Raw genomic sequence first — 16609 nt, 5'->3', positions numbered from 1 at the left:
CGTCCTACCACAGGAGCCTACACCCAGCCTGGACCTCCATATCCAATGCTGCGTACAAATTCTGAGGCTGGGGGGCACCTTCCACCAACCACATGGCATTGACAAGATGCAAAACCGCGTAACCGACAAAAGGGCCTGCACCCCAAGAACCTCCTAGATCCCCGTTGCATCCCAAACAGTAGCCAACCACACCATGGGTTTGATATGATTTTTTTATTAACATATAATATATTTAATAAAAAATAATATCCACTCTGGCTCTTTCCTCCATTGCAAGGGGAAGAGTGGCGAGGAGGGGCTGGCACTGCCCACCCCTAGGCATCCGGACAAGCCCTGCCTCCGGGGCTCCCCTCTACCCCCCTGCTTTCCAACAGGCTCTGACCTCCAGACAGACGGTTCAAAGTTACAAGTGCTTCAGGCCCTCCCTTGAGCTCCCCTAGGCCCACCCTTTGTGCAGAATTTAGGGGCCACCTGGACACACCCCTTGCTTCTTCTCATTCTTAGGATCCCTCGTTCACGTTAGAAAGAGGATCTGGGGGCAGAGAGTGGAGTCTCTACTGGCCAGGGGGAAGGGAGAAAAGGGACAGTGACGGCGGGGGACAGGGCCGAGGAGAGGGATGGCGATCAGGTGCCCTCACTGCAGCCGGTCACTGCGGAACGAGTCCTCCACAGCAGGGTCGGGCAGCAGGGCACAGGGGTCGCTCAGCATGTTGAGCCCCTCCAGGCCCAGTGGCTCCATGCGCAGCTCCTCCTCCAGCCCCAGGCCCAGCTCCAGCCCAGCCGTGGACACCTCGAAGCCAGGCACTCCAGCCAAGGCTGCCGCAATCTCCTTAGAGAAACCTGGGGAGGATTCTCCTGTGTGGGCAGAACAGACAGGTGAGGACCCCACACCCTGTCAACGCCTCCAAGGTCCCCTTGGCCTCCTGCCGCGCCACCCAATGTGTCACGCCCTCCTTCCATCCCCTGTTACCAGCCACATTTCTTACCCGTGAGGATGATGTTGGGCCCTGAGCCATGGCGGGAACAGTGGGTTAAGTTCTGGTGGTTGAGGGTGTGGGGCTCCTGGGGGCCACTCACTGGCCCCTCACCCCCTAAAAATCCAGGCCCTTCGGAAAAGCCAGAGGCATCCAGCGCCAGGCTGGTGGATGGGTTGTCCATGCTGAACGGCTCCAGCTACGGACACACAGACAGGCCTTGAGGAGGAGGCCTTCAGAAGAGGGTGCCCCTGCCTGCCTGTGCCTAGCCCGGCTGACACATCCCCCGGCCCAGAGATCTTCACACACACCCCTACCCCATCCCCCGCCACCACAGGAACAAAAGCAGAGACAGAGGGAGATGGGCACAAGCAGAGCGACAGAAGTGAGCAGAAGTGAGCACGGGGCCCCAAGTAGGTGTGGGCACCGTACCTACTGGGACAGAGCACGCATGTGCCAGGAAGACAACGGGTCAAAGCAGTAGTCATCAAAGAGCAAGCTGCACGGAGGTAGCTGGGGGAGAGGGGCGGGAGTGGGGGTCAAACGCAGGAAGAGAGGAACCCCAAGCTGGCGAGGCTAATACCTGGCAGGGAAGGAAGAAGGATCTCCTCCACCTAGATCTCCCAATTCAGAGGGCCCCGCGACACTGCTCAGGCTCTTTGGACCCACCTCCAGCTCCCCCCACCCGCTTCTGAGCTAGGGCCCCCCGGGTACTCACGTTCCCCAGGCTGAAGTCACCCATTGGCCGGTGGTAAGACTGCTGCCCATGCCCACTGGAGCCGGGTGGGTACAGCATGCCATAGTGCAGCTGCCTGCCCGGGGGCTGCCCACCCGAGGGCTGCACTGAGCAGGCTTGAGATGGCAGCCCTGGCTGCTGTAGAGGCTTTGGGGTGGGAGGCTGGGTGGGCAGAACCAAACTCGGGGGGCTGTATGGGTATGGAGGCAGCCGCTGGTCAGTGGGCAGCTTACTGGTGTCCAGGGGGACGCCCTGAAGAGAAGCAAGGAAAAAGCGGGGAGCTTAGCCCTCAATGTAGCCCTAAGAGGACCTCTTTGTCAGGGCTTCCTGCCAGCTGAGCTGCGCCCAGCCTCAACACCAACCCCATCATGTACACTGGGCATCACTGGAGTGTGCCACCCAAAAATACATCTCAGGAGTTCCCATTGTGGCACAGTGGAAACGAATCGACTAGGAACCATGAGGTTGCGGGTTCGATCCCTGGCCTTGCTCAGTGGATTAAGGATCCAGCATTGCCGTGAACTGTGGTGTAGGTAACAGACAAGGCTCGGATCCTGTGTTGCTGTGGCTGTGGTGTAGGCCGGCGGCTAGGCCTCCGATTCAACCCCTAGCCTGGGAACCTCCATATGCCGCAAGTGCGGCCCTAAAAAGACAAAAAAAAAAAGGAATCTCAGAATGCAAGTGACTCAGTGAGGTTAACATAAGAATACTTTTGAATCCACTCCAGGAGTCAACTATTCCTAAACCTTGGTACTTTTAACTACGACTGCTAACCAACTACTCACAAGCGACCGACCACACAACAGTGACCTTAAGAACTGCTGTTCTAAAGCCTTGGAGAGGCCAGAGGGAGAGCGAGAGGAAGGAGGGAACACAGACTCACTGCAGGTTCTAAGACACAAGAGCCCGCTGGCCTGGCATTAGTCTCTCCTACAGAAAAGGGGTCCTGCATAAAGATGGAACATAGAACATACATTCCAGGGAAGAACAATCAAGGAGGAGGGGAAAGAAGGGTAGAGGAGGGGGAAGAGGAGCATTAGGGCGAAAGGAGAAGGGGGCAGAGAGAGCAGAAGAGAAGGATGGGAGGGAGGGGAGAGCTGAGAATGCTAAACCCTAAACCAAGAATCGTTAGTTCTGGTCTTAACTCTTCCTGTCGTGCTGTGTAAGTCTAGGAAAATCACTCTTCCTCTGGGCCCCAGCCTCCTCATCTGTAAAATGAAGGGGCCAAGCTCCATGATCTGACAGCCTCTGACTCTATGAAAGGAGTTCCCTGGTGGCCTAGTGGGTAAGGATTTGGCGTTGTCACTGCTGTGGCACAGGTTCGATCCGGGCCCAGGAACTTCCGCATGCCGTGGGCATGGCCAAAAATAAATAAATAAGTAAAAAGTAAAATAAAAATAAAAATACGTGGAGTTCTCCTGTGGCACAGCAGGTTAAGGATCCAGTGTTGTCACTGCAGCGGCTCAGGTCGCTGCTGTGGCTTGCACAGGTTCGATCCCTGGCCCGAGAACTTCTGCATGCCTCGGGTGCAGCCAAAAAAGGAAAACATAAAGTAAAAGAAATAAAGAAATAAAGAAAAATGAAAAGAAAAATCTAGGAAAGAACGAGGGGAGATGGGAGAGGGGATGGGACAGGATACAGGCGGGGAAAAAATAAAAGACAGACAAGAAAAGAAGAACAGAAATAAAAAAGGGAGAGAAGGGAAAGGACGAGAGTAGCTCTGGGCGGGGCAGGATGTGAGCGCGTCACAGATGTGACTGGCCCTGAGTCTGACGACGTGGTCCTTCTTTCACAGATGAGAAAGCTGAGGCTCCTAGAGGTTAAATAACTGTCCCAGGAGACGGCTAATAAGAGGGGGCGCTCAGATTTGAAATCAGAAAGCTTCACCGCAGGGGGTGCACTCTCAAGCCCAGAGAGACAAGATGAAAAGGGGGGGCAAGGAGAGGCAGGAGGAGTGGGAGGGGGGTGGACAACCCAGGAGCAGGGGGAGGGAGGAGGGGAGGGCAGGGCAGAGGGGAGGGCAGACAGGGAGGAGGGCGGAGGAGGGAGAGGGGAGGGGAGGGGGACAGACACGGAGGGAAGGCAGCCACGCATACCTGAGTGATGGAAGACAGGGTGGGTGACATTGTTGGCGAAAACTGTTTGGGCAGTTGCTGTTGGGACCTTCTGGCGTCGGCTGGGCCCGCGGGCAAACTCAGGGGGCTGAGGGGCACACGGCGGTGGCGGGGGGAGGCCCCGGGGGTAGAAGCTGGGTAAGGAGGGGCACCCAGCACCGGAGATGAAGCGGAAGAGGAGGAAGAGGAGGAGGAGAGGGCCGGGGCGCTGAGCGAGGGGTGACCCAGGGAGGCGGTGGGCAGTGTGTGGCGGGCTAAGGAGGAGGCAGGCAGTGAGGGGTGACTGTGGGAGCCCTGGAGCTGGGGCTGCGGGCTGCTCAGGGAAGCCTGGAGGTTGGGATTGCTTAGGGAGGACTGCAAGGATGGGTGGCTGAGAGGTGAATGAAGTCCTGTGGGCACAGACAAAAAACCAGAGATGCCAACATTACTGATGGGAACTGGGCCCCGTTCTGCCCAGAATGGGTAGCAGTGACCAGACTATGGAGGTGGCAACACAATGGCCTCCCTACTCTGCCCCTGACAGTCAGGTTGGCACTGCCCGCTTGAGGGCTGCTCTCCATCTTCTTCTGAGGAAAAGCCACACCTACCAGATCTCACTGGCAGAAAACTGCCAGGGGTGGGGACCGGGCGGGGGGATAGGCACAGGTGAGGGGCTCAAGTGGGCAGTCACAGGAGAATCCCAGGTGCTCAAGCCTCCCACCCTTCATCCCTCCAGCCAGACAGCTCCACGTGGCCGCGCAGCCAGGACAGCCACTCACCTGGCGCCTCGTAGCCCGGGCCTAGGCCCAGGCCCCCGCTGATGCCCAGGTGGGTCATGGTGTGGGTCAAATTGGAGGTACTGTTGCCCCCGCTCAGGCTGGGGTAGGCAGTCTCCTCTGGGTCCAGGGGGGTGGGCAGCGGTGGGGGGAAGTGCAGGTTGGTGAGGTCAGGTAGGGAGCCTCCCGTGTTCATGGCAGGTGGGAGGACAGGCACAGTGGCAGGCTGGTCAGGAGATGGAAAGATGCTGGGGAAGGAGAGGAAAGGCCATAAATGGGGGAGGCAGTGGTCGGGGAAGATCAGCGATCAGCCTCCCACAGCTCCCTCTGCTTCCCTCCTCCGCCCCTGCAGCCCACCTCCTAGAGGTCCTTACTTAATTCCAGGGACTTCACAGGACCGAGGTCGGGAGGAGGAGGAGGACAGCTGAGGAGAGAAGGAAGAAGGGGGCAAATGAGGACGGAGCTCGGGGGTGGACCCTGAAGACCTGCCTCCCGGAAAAGAAGAGGGTCAGTGGGCCCTACCTACCTTCTTAGCATCCCAGGGTTTCAGCAAATGCTTGTCATCTAGCAAGTTCTCCTCAATAGCGGGTACTTGAGAGAGAAAGACTGGTGATGAGAGGGCTGGAGAAGAAGCCGGTAACCAGAACCGGAAGCAGAGGCGGACAGAAGGGAGTCCAGCCCGCTCTGCACAAAGCCCCCAACAGCAGCCCGAGGTCCTTGGGCATTCAGGAGCCCCCGGACCGAGTGTGGTGAGGAGCACATACCTTTGGAGTCCATTTCGCCGTCTAGGAAACCTGCAAAGGACACAGCAGAGTTGGCTGCAGTGCCCACTTGCCTACCTGCTTCAAACAAAAGCTCTATGGCTAGTCCCTCCCCTGGAATACGGCCACCTACCTCCACGGCGGCTGGGCAGGACGCTGGGAGGTGGAGGGCCTGGATAAGTGTCCTGCGGGCTGGGGTTCATCACGCTTGTGTGAAGGGCGGAGTCAGAGCTGGTCCTGAGGAGGGAACAGAGGTGAGCTGGCACCAGGGACCATCTTCCTGGTCCTCGTGCCCTGCTCAGGAGAGGGAAACACCGGCTGGGCTGGGACAGGGTGGGGTGAGGGGGCAGGGCCCCAGAAATGACAGATAAGAAGAGATGTGGCCTGAAGAAGGCAAGGGCCATCACCTGTTTAGCGCAGATGGTAGTCGAAACAACTGCCCCTTCTCTGCAGGGAAATTGCCCCAGGGCATTGTCCTGGGATGGAAAAACAAAGTCAGGAGGAGGAAGGCTAGCAAGGGACCAGAACGCAGGCATCGGGGCTGGAAAACGTGGAGCAGCCAAAGCGGAGAGGGCTGGGCACCCCGGATCCTGCGTCTTTCTTTCTGGTTCTTCTGATACCTGTGATCCATGAACCCTCCCTCCAAACACCCCAGAGATCTGGAAATCCTCCACTTCTATCTGCTAGGACAGGCTGAATAGGACTCCTGGAACCCAGCAACCGTGCGGGGTCCGAGTATTAGGGATGAGACAGACAGGGGAAGGGTACAGAAATCTGAGCACCAGAACACCACACCGGGCACCCACTCTTGACAGAGGGCAAGCTATTCTCCCCTCCCCACCCCCCAGTGCACACACCCCAGCTACCATTGGTCCTGCTCTGGCTGGACTGGGAGGCTTGGCCACCCGTGTCAACATGGCCAAGACTGGACTCTGACCCACCTCCTGCCCCCACCCCCACCCCTCCCAGCCCTGCCACTATGGGAGGAGGTACTGCTGAGAGCCTAGCCCAGCAGGAACCAACCCAAGCTCCCGCCAGAGACAAGTCAGAGAGTGGGCAGCAGAGCCCACCTGCTCTGGACACTGACCTGCGCCAACTGGACTCTGGGGGCGGCGATAAGTAGGCGGGACTATAGGGAGAGCTGTCGATGTGAGGAGCACCAGTCAAGGGAAAAAGGGAGGAGGGGATGGATGGGAGAGAGACCAGAGGAGAGAGAAACAATGGAGTTAACAGATGAGGTGTTTCAAGAAGCGAACACCTGTTTTGGAGTTCCCATCGTGGCTCAGCGGTTACGAACCCAACGAGTATCCACGATCCCTGGCCTCGCCCAGTGGGTGAAAGATCTGGCGTTGCCATGAGCTGCGGTGTAGGTTGCAGACGTGGCCCAGACCCCGGGTTGCTGTGGCTGTGGTGTAGGCCAGCAGCTGCAACTCTGATTCCACCCCAAGCCTGGGAACCTCCATATGCTGCAGGTGCGGCCCTAAAAGCCAAAAAAAAAAAAAAAAAAAAAAAGACACAAAGAAACGCCTTTCTCCTGCTCCACAAGGGACAACAATAGGGGCAACGAATAGAAGGGGAACTCGTGGGACCGGAAAGGTACAGGCGAATATCTGGGCAGGGCCTGGGGGAGCCAGGGCTGTGAGGTCTCTGAGATGGAGAGCTAAGAACATGAATGGGAGGAGGAGGGATGTTAATCCCCCTTAGCAGGAGACACATCGGGGAGCCCCGCCTCTAGCAGCAAAGAGCCACCTGCAGTTGGGACAGTCAGCGCCAGCCAGAGACGGAGGACAGAGCCTCAAGAGCAGCACCTCCCTGTCACAGGAGCCAGTGCTGGCACATGGGCCAAGTGTCACTTTCCAGGAAGGCCGGGTAACGGAGCGCTCCCGCAGGATGGGACTGGACAGCACTGGGAGTCCCTTCCTACCCTGAGTTCCCGGGGAACACCGTCCCACTGCCCCCGGCTCCCCAGCCCCTCTGTGAAGGATATGTGGCGGGGGTAGCGGCGAAGCGGGGACACCATCCTTCGGGGATCTCGCTGTACCCGTTCTACCAGCCCGTGGTGCCGAGTGCTCCGAGATGAATCCAAAGGCGAGTGGAGGGGGCTCTGCCAAAAGAGACAGATGAGTCGTCAACAGAGGGAGCTGCCTGAGAGTCTGCGCACCCCGCAGCCGGTGTCCACGCACCTGGAACTCAGCCAGGCCACAGCCGATCTGGTTCACGTTGGGCAGAGAGCCGCCGTAGTGAGAGCTCCGTGTGTACGCCAGCCGCAGTTTTTGGGCCTGTAACTGAGACACGAAGGACAAAAGGCAGGGTCAGGAAGGGTCCTGAGCACTGTTCTTGTGGCCACCCTTGCCATCCTTGTCTCCAGGGCATGCTAGTACTGCAGGTGCTTATAGGAGATCTGCCAGAGGGAGCTTCTGTTGTGGCCCAGCAGAAACAAGTCTGACTAGGATCCATAAGGATGCGGGTTCGATCCCCGGCCTCGCTCAGTGGGTTAAGGATCTGGCGTTGCTGTGAGCTGTGGTGTAGGTCACAGATGTGGCTCAGATCCCGCATGGCTGTGGCTGTGGTGTAAGCTGGCAGCTGCAGCTTCAATTCAACCCCTAGTCTGGGAGCCTCCATAGGCCGCATGTGCAGCTCTAAAAGAAAAAGAGAGAGAGAGAGAGATCTGCCAGAAGCAAAGCCCAGGCTGGTGGGGAAGGCTGCTGAGACCGTGTGCAAGCAACGTGCCCTGCCTCTTCCACAGGCCACCCCCATCAGTGCCAGCACTAACTCCTGGCTTCACTCTCCTCAGGGCCTCTCCCAGTTGGCTTCAGTCTAAACAGAGTCCCTGAGGGGCTGCCAGGAACCCCCAGGCTAGTCACATGGGTTAGCTCCTGGGGAAGGGTGCTTATTAGGCACCTCTGCTTTCCCTTCCAGATGAGTCCAGGACTAATTGGAAGACAATGGAAGGGCCACAGGTGGATGCCACAGAGCCATTACTGCCAGCCTCTTTCCTTCTCACTCTGGAGGGCAGGCACAGGCTTCTGGGTTCTGCCATTTGCCCAGCCTCGGGAAGGCTACACAGAGCCTGCACCTCCAGAGCTAGAACAGATAAGGAATAATGGCTCTCCTACCTGCAAAGTCTCGCCCGAAAGCAAGAGGCAGTCTTCTCCCTAGTCCTAAAGCCCCTGAACTAGCAGGGGAGCCCAGAGAACAGGGATGGGAGAAGGAGTAGTAGCCCACCCCAGCCTGGCTCTGAGCCCTCTCCTTGGCCTCATCCCTACTCTGGGCGATGTCTGGTACTGGAGGGAGACAGCACAAGCCTCAGCCCGGCTTGGTTTCAGTCTGCCTGCAGATCTCAGATCCCTCTATGAGAGATGAGCACCCGCTTCTGAGGTTTAGCCACTGCCACCAGCCAAATGAGTAGACCCAAGGCAGCTGATAAGTGATAAATTCTAAAAGTTTCCAGGGGTGACACTGTGCAGAGGCCAACACCAGAACTGACTTTTTGGTCCAAGAGCTCAGCCCAGTGAGTTGAGTGGGCACTATGCTGACCTCTGGGCCACTTAGAGACTGTTAGTAATACATGTGATGACCCCAGCCTCTCAGAGGAGTACAGGCCCCAAAGGCCATATATGCCTCCAATGGGCCCTCCCAGCTGGCCAGAAACCAGGCTGAGCCCCAGATCTCGCATCTCTAGCTTTAGACTCTTGGGTTCCCAGGCCCTGGCCATGTATTCCTATGAGATTTTTATGCACAGAAGAGAAGTTATCCAGCAGGGGCAAGATGGGTAGAAGGGGCCTTTTGACAGACCAAGGCACCACAAAGATAGAAGGCCCAGCCTTTAAGCCTTTCTTTGTACATACAAGCCCTAAAATCCCACCATGCCTTCGCTGGAGTCACAGTCCTCCAGCGGGCGGGGGGGGCGGGGAGGGGTCAGCCTCTCACCCACCTTCTTGCCTCTGCCCCCACCATCAAAAACTCCTAAAAGGGAGCAGTTAACAACAGATCAGGATCTTCAGAGCAGCTGGGGAGGGGGGCTGTTTCTCTCTCTCTCAGACACTCAGACACACACACACACACACACACACACACACACACACACACACACTCAAACACGATTTGCTTCCCCACCTGTTTCTGTTCTGACTGCCACAAACTAGGACACATGGTCTCCAGAGACCCAAAGGGGTAAAAAACACAGAAAAGACTAACAGTCAAGGAAAACACATACAAAAATACAACCAGAGTCACAGTTACAGACAGATTCGGAGTTCCTGTCATGGCTCAGTGGTTAACGAATCCAACCAGGAACCGTGAGGTTGCGGGTTCTATCCCTGGCCTCGCTCAGTGGATCCTCAGCGAGTTAAGGATCCAGTGTTGCCAGTGAGCTGTGGTGTAGGTGGCAGATGTGGCTCGGACCCCTCGTTGCTGCGGCTGTGGTGTAGGCCGGCGGCTACAGCTCCGATTAGACCCCTAGCCTGGGAACCTCCATATGCCATGGGTGTGGCCCTAGAAAAGGCCAAAAAAAAGACAGATTCAATCAAAGGCAATCATACCAGCAGAAAGAGCTTAGAAATGTGTTATGGGAGTTCCCGTCGTGGCGAAGTGGTTAACGAATCCGACTAGGAACCATGAGGTTGCGGGTTCGGTCCCTGCACTTGCTCAGTGGGTTAACGATCCGGCGTTGCCGTGAGCTGTGGTGTAGGTTGCAGACGTGGCTCGGATCCTGTGTTGCTGTGGCTCTGGCGTAGGCCGGTGGCTACAGCTCCGATTTGACCCCTAGCCTGGGAACCTCCATATGCAGCGGGAGCGGCCCAAGAAATGGCAAAAAGACAAAAAAAAAAAAAAGAAAAAAAGAAAAAAGAAATGTGTTATGTATGTTCTACCATCCATCTCCTCCTAACTTCTATCTCCCTGCCATGAGGGAGCACTGCAATAGCCTCACCTGCTGTTTTGAGAATAATGTGTCTCTAAATTAGGACTGCACACCAGCTGGGCAAACTCCCACCCCTCACTCTCTCTGACATCCAGCCCTGGGAAGCAAGAAACCGAGGTCAGAGGGGCTTCAGAGGCAACTCTGCCAGGATGCCTTCTTTCTGCAACTTCCCAAGAATCAGTGTTCCCTACACATAGAAGACCCCCCCCCAAGGCACCTCAAAACTGACCCACAAAACAGCCATCTCCCTAGAAAGTTCAGCAAACCATCAGGTTCCACATAACCTATAGCCAACTGGTTACCCCCTTTTGAGATTCAAAGCCCTATCTCTCCTCCAAGGCGGCCAGGGCAAAATACCACGCACCAGTCTGTGAGCAATGGACCTCACCTTCATTCACGTCAGGAAACCACAAGAAGTATTTGAAAAAGGAAGCAAAGGGACGGGACGCAGGAGGGGACTTCCTGCCCCACTGTACCCAGCGCTGCCGTTCAAACCACTCAAGAGGCCCTTTCCCGGAGATAGCAAAGTACCGAGAGTAGCACAAGAGTGCAGAGAGACCAGATTAGAGGAGGTCACCAATTTAAAGGAGCCAGATTAGGGCAAGAAGGCCATCCACCCATCCCATAATCCAACATCGGAGGTGCTTCAGTAGAGTCCCCGAGAGGACTCAATCAGGGATGCACAAGGACCCCACCTCCTACCTTTGTCGGGCTGCGGGGACCACCTCATCTCTCTGTCCACTCCTGCTTCACTTACTTAGTCACTAGTCTTTCCCAAACTCCCAACCTCTCTGCTGTTTTCATCTCCTCCGGCAAAATCCGTCTTCCTGCCCCTCGGCCCTCCACCCGCACCTCCCAGACAGCGGCGCCCGCGGCCCCCTGCCGCGTTCCGCCTCCTTCGCTGAGGCTCCCGCCCCCGCCCCGCCTCTCGGCTCCCAGCTCGGTAACTGCTCTGCTCCGCTCCCGCTCCCCGGAGCGGCCCCTTACCCGGGTGGATCCGATGTCCATCATCACCTCCTCGAAGGCCGCCGTCTCCTCGGCCTGACGCTGCTTCTGCAGCGCGATCTTCTCACTAAACTTGCGCGGATTGGAAGCTGAGGCCGTGGCCGAGCCGGGCCCGTTCGCCCCCGACGTCGCCATCTTCCTCCCCAGTCCCTCCCCGCCACCCTCCCAATACAAGCCACGGCCTCCGCCGCGGGCCCCGGCCCGGCTCTTCCAGCCGTAGCCGCCGCCGCCGCCTCAGCTAGCACCGCGAACCCGGCCCCAGCCTAGCCCTGACCTGTTGCGCGCGGGGACCGCTGGGAGTTGTAGTTTGTTTACGTGACCCTTTCAAAATCCCTGTCACGCAGTACGGGAGAGGAAACGGACACCGTTTCCCAGCAGTCCTATCGACTCCGGGAACTGGGGACTTTGCTCCTCCCTCCCGGCTCCTCCCCGCGCAGGGCAAGCTGGGAAAAGTAGTTCTAAATTGGCCCAGAGCCTACAAACGCGAAGGGGCGAGGGATTAAAAAGGGAGAAAAGGAGGGAAAGAGGGAGGAAAGGGAAGGGGTGGAGACAGGGAGGGAAGCAGGAAGAGACTAGAGGAAAAATTTGGTCATCTTCAGGGAAGGGGACTAGAGAGGGCTGAATGCAAACAGACCCGGGGTATCAAAACAGCTCTAAACATCTGGGACTCAGGCCCTCTCGGACTGGCAACGTGCCCACCCCTTCCCCCCCAAAATAAGTCAGACACTGTACACATGTATAGAAACATGTTTTATTTGGGTAATATATCCCAAAACAAGTCAGTTAGTAAAATAGATTCTAAAGAATATGGCCTATACACAGCCCCTCCCTCCCCAAAAATAACCCTGGGGGTGAGCCTTCCCCTCCCCCCTTGGGATCCTCTGGTATAAAAAATTTTTTGGCAGCTCAGTGTTTATCATCTGGGCATGGGGCACCACGTTCCTGTTCAGTATTCCTAGGGTGCAGCAGCGGTAGGGGGCGGTTGCTCTTCAAACTTTCCCCCCACCCCAAGTTGGCAAACATTTCTGCCCCACCCCGGGATCTGGGACCAAAACAAAGAGCAAGCAGGCCCCCTCCACTGAGGTGCTGGGCAGGGCTCAGTGCCATCACTGTGCTTTGAGAAAGAGGGAGGGGATTTATTTGGCACTTTAAAAATAGAGTGAGGGAGCAGGACTGGAGAAGCCAGAGAAGGTACCAAAACTGGCAGAAAGAGGCCATTTGGCACTAGTCTCCTGGGAGAAGGGACTGGGAAGATAGATACGAAAAGTAGGAAGGGTCCACTCCAAGTGACAGAGGGCTGAAATGGACTGGAACCAACAGGACTGCCTACTCTGGGCCTATGCCCTCTCTGTCCCTCTCCCACAGCAGCTGAGTGCCCACCTCCAGCCTCCCCAGTGGTAGCTTGTCCTCTGTGTAGTGTCTGACCCCTGATACTAGCACTCAATGTCTTCCCTAATACTATTGTCCCTTGATCATGTCTCTAGTGACTTGACCATCTTGTGTCCCCCTGAGCCTAGGAGCCAAGCTCTTGTCTGCCCACATCCTTCTTATTAACTGAATAATTCCAAAGGCTCCATCGCTACCTCCCAGAGGACTCTTTGGTCCTCAATATCTCCCTTCCTATTTCCCACACACTGGGGGAGGAGAGGAAGGTTAAGGGCACGTGAACCTAACCTCCCCTGCCCTCTTGGAGGCCCCTAGACTTGGATGAAGAGCAGGCCAGTGAGCAGAGCAAAGCCTGCTAGGAGCAGAATGACCTTGAGGATTCTCTGCTCAGAAGTGGCCAGCTCCTGGGGCAGGATTTCCAGGAAGGTGATATAGAGAAAGGTGCCAGCCGCCATGCCCTCCAGCACAGACTGGGCCAGCTGGTGCAGAGGCCCTGCTGACTCTGCCAGAGCTGCTCCCAGCCCAATGCCCAGAGGTGTCATGCATGAGAAGAGGATTCCACAGCCAGCCACCACTTGTGCTCGCAGGTGGCTCTGCAGCAGCCTCAGGGACAAGCTGACTGCCAGGATACCCTTGTGGAGAAGCAAAGCCAGGCACAACTCCATGGCCCGAGCCCGGTCTCGCTGCAGCCCCACCGCCAGCCCCTCGAACACGGAATGCAGGGCCAGGGAGAAGACCAGTACACAGGCCCGCAGGGCTGAGGGGGCTGCCAGGGCTCCACCTGCCTGTGGGACCCCTGATCCATCATGCCAGTGCTGCGGCCCACCATTCGTTGTTCCCAGCAGAGCCCTCATCTCCTCTCGAGGTGGTGGCCCCGACTGCTCCTTGTAAGCCAGAGTGATCTGCTCCATCACCAGGACCAGGAAGAAACCCATGGCCAGGATAAACTCTTGTAGAGGGAACTGGAGCTGTGGGCAGAGGGGGGCAGCATGGAGTTCAGAAGACAGGCCAAGAATGGGGAGGAAGAATCAGACGCAGATTCTAATGGACTCCCAGTTACACAGACCTGGAGTCCCACACAGACAGAGCCACTCTCTTACACATAGACCACAGTTTCTCAACTTTGATATTATTAACACTCAGGGAGTTCCCATCGTGGTTCAGTGGTTAACGAATCCGACTAGGAACCATGAGGATGCAGGTTCGATCTCTGGCCTTGCTCAGTGGGTTGAGGATCCGGCATTGCCGTGAGCTGTGTGTGGTGCAGGTCACAGACGCGGCTCAGATCTGGCGTTGCTGTGGATCTGGTGTAGGCCGGTGGCTACAGCTCCGATTCGACCCAGAGCCTGGGAACCTCCATTTGCCGTGGGAGTGGCCCTAGAAAAGGCAAAAAGACAAAAAACAAAAACCAAACCACTCAGTACTGAGTAATTCTGTCGTGGGGCTGTCTTGTGTACTGGAGGATGTTTAGCAGCATCCCCAGCTTCCACCCGTTAGATGCCAGTAGGAAGCCCTCCCTCCCTGAGTTAGGACACAGATGCCTCCAGATGTTGCCAGATGTTTTCTAAGGGGACGGAGGGGGGCGTGAGTGGGAGAAAGGGAGGGGTGGGCAAAACCACCCCCAGCTGAGAGTCACTGATGCAGATGGACACAGTGTCACATGTAGGCATACAAGCAAAAAGTCACACGTGGGCCTGCCTTTCCAAATGCTCACACACAGAGCCACCTGTTGTGGAAGGGACAGTTGGGCTTACACAGAGTCACGCAGAGACACAGGTCACTCAGTCACAGACATGCAGAGGTTTACATTCAATGTTACTTCCTCAGTTCCTCCAACTGTCTCAGTTTTTCCTATAAGACTTCCCTATGCCTTGGCCTTGATCTTCCTCGGACCATAGCCTTTTTGGTCCGCAGGGAATTGCCTCCTACCCTTCCCAAGCCTGTAGGGACCTCTATCTCCAACCCTTCAGGAAAGAGGTGAGGGCGAAAATGATTCTTGGAATGGTTTTAACTTCCTGACAGCTGCAATGAAGACACCTAGAGTAGGTCACACACCTGGTAAGGAGGCTCCTCACACTGTCTCAGAGGGTACACGGGGGTCACAGAGGGATAGGTGGAGAGAACCCCCAGAAAGAGTTATACTCTATAACTAAAAATCACAGCTCATGGGGTCACATGCCAAGAGCCTTCCACAGTCATGGAGTGACACACGCATAGATCCATACAAGCCACCTTTCCTAGAGGTATGACAGGACACCCACATATACAAGGTTGCATGCAGCTGACCAGGGCTCACCGTCACATGCAGGGCTGCTAGGGCCTCATCTATGGCAGCCAGGTAGTCAGGCAGCAGGTCCAGGAGACACGTGGCCAGAAAGACACCGCCCGCAAAGCAGCTTACTAGGCTCAGGGCTTTCTGGCGGGAGGCTGAGCAGGAGTGGAACACGTGGGGGGGGCAGTGAGCAGATGAACCCCGGTTAGGCTTCACTACCCCAACCCAAGCAACGGTCACCCTTGCTGTTCCCCCTTGGGTCACTTTCCTTAGCCCCAGAGCCTTCCCCATCCCAAACCTCCGTGGCAGCAGAGAAAAGCAGAAGGGTACCTGAGGCTTCAGGGTTAGCGCCAGTCCGGCGCAGCACGCAGATGGGCACCAGACTGCAGATGAGAGTGAGCACCAGCAGCAGTACCAGGGCCCCCAACTTCACCTCCAGGCCCACAGGCACTGGGGGCTCTGAGGCTGCTGCCTCGGGGCGCCACACCAGGAGCTCTGGCTCTCCCCAGGGCCCCATGGTGGCTGTGGTGGCTCCAACGACTCTCAGATCTAGGAAGACAGCGTGAGTGGGGGAGTGGTCACTACAGGAAAGATGGAGCCAAGGAAAGGGGAAGGCTGGTCAGCAGAAGGCAGCTTGCTCACCCTAGCCACTTTCTGACATTCCCTATCCATGTGACTCACCCTCTCCCGTCATGGGAATATTCCTCTTTCTACTCAGACGTTACACCTTTCAAAGGACTTAGGGACCCAGCGAGGGGGAAACTGAGGCATGAAGACTGTGTGGACATCTCATTACCCTGCCACCCCCAGCTCCTAAGAACTAGGGAGCTGGGGTCCTTTAAGCAAAGTAGAGGCCAGCCCCCGCCCCCTTCAGGAGAGAATAGGTGAAGGGAAGGGGCTTCGGGGAGAGATGTCACGCGTGGCTTCGTGGACCACCTGCACAAGGCGAGTTGGGGTACTGGGTCACTCTCCTGCTCCCACTTCCCCAGCGCCCACCCCAAGAAAGCAGAAGGCGACTGTTTCAGATCACAGGCTAGGACGTGGGAGCAGAGGATCAAAGAAGAGGGGCCCATAGGGGTCCCGGGACGGGCCGACCCGACCCAACAGCGGAGGGCGGTGTCTGGAAGTCCGGGCTCTGGGAGGCGGGGTCTGAGGCCGCCAGCGTCCCGGGAAGCTGAAGAAGGATGTGAGAACCGGGACTCCGGTTCCAGGCCCAAGGAGGCCTGGGTGGCCGACCCGGATCCCGCTCTCTGGGAGCCCGCACTCACCTCTCGAGGGTCTCACTACTAGGCATCCGCTCGGTTCCGGCCTCAAGTCGGGAATTCCCGCCCCCTCCTCATCGTTTTCCCCTCCCCCGCAGCCACCGCGTTGGGCGGCCAATGACGGCCCCAGGGGGGCGGGGCTCGATTGGAAGTGACGGGAGCTGGGAACAATCAGAGACCCGCGGCCGGAGCCGGGCCTCGGAGGGGACACGCCGAGGGTGGCGGAGAGCAAAGGAAAGGAATTCCGAGAGCACCTAGGGGCTAAGGGCCTAGGGCGCTGTAGTGGGGGTTTGATGGGTGGGGCTGGCCCATCGATCGAGAGTCTAAAAGAGGAAGCTAGAAACCTCGCTGCGAGGCTGGTTCTCCATACCCAGTCTTTGCCTTCCGAAGTCTTCCACCTCCAACACCACTGAGGATAATCTG

The 16609-nt window shown here is 57.2% G+C and overlaps 2 protein-coding genes across 4 annotated transcripts; both read right to left on the bottom strand.

Moving 5' to 3' along the window:
- CRTC2 (CREB regulated transcription coactivator 2) lies at positions 196–11598 on the bottom strand. 3 transcript variants are annotated; one of them, XM_021089800.1, is made up of 14 exons: positions 10964–11133; positions 7524–7625; positions 7328–7444; positions 6428–6489; positions 5748–5816; positions 5474–5577; positions 5344–5373; positions 5106–5170; positions 4954–5003; positions 4583–4827; positions 3807–4213; positions 1693–1962; positions 987–1173; positions 196–855 (listed from the first exon to the last, which is right to left on the bottom strand). In XM_021089800.1, the coding sequence occupies exons 3-14, from the start codon at positions 7358–7360 to the stop codon at positions 635–637; spliced, it is 1743 nt and encodes a 580-aa protein (XP_020945459.1). In that variant the 5' UTR covers positions 7361–7444; positions 7524–7625; positions 10964–11133; the 3' UTR covers positions 196–634. The 3 variants fall into 3 exon arrangements, with proteins under 3 accessions (XP_020945459.1, XP_020945460.1, XP_005663462.1); XM_005663405.3 differs by lacking the exon at positions 10964–11133 and adding an exon at positions 11249–11598 and having other exon boundaries at positions 204–855; XM_021089801.1 differs by lacking the exon at positions 10964–11133 and adding an exon at positions 11249–11597 and having other exon boundaries at positions 6428–7444.
- On the bottom strand, positions 12002–16346 carry SLC39A1 (solute carrier family 39 member 1). The gene is made up of 4 exons (XM_001929505.4): positions 16193–16346; positions 15255–15473; positions 14949–15079; positions 12002–13620 (listed from the first exon to the last, which is right to left on the bottom strand). Exons 2-4 carry the CDS (start codon positions 15439–15441, stop codon positions 12964–12966), a joined length of 975 nt encoding a protein of 324 aa, XP_001929540.1. The 5' UTR covers positions 15442–15473; positions 16193–16346; the 3' UTR covers positions 12002–12963.

The sequence above is a fragment of the Sus scrofa genome, chromosome 4 (genome assembly GCF_000003025.6).
Source record: "Sus scrofa isolate TJ Tabasco breed Duroc chromosome 4, Sscrofa11.1, whole genome shotgun sequence".
NCBI classification, from domain to species: Eukaryota; Metazoa; Chordata; class Mammalia; order Artiodactyla; family Suidae; genus Sus; species Sus scrofa.
Note: the sequence above shows the minus strand (reverse complement) of the source record. Positions and strands in the feature narration are given on the sequence as shown.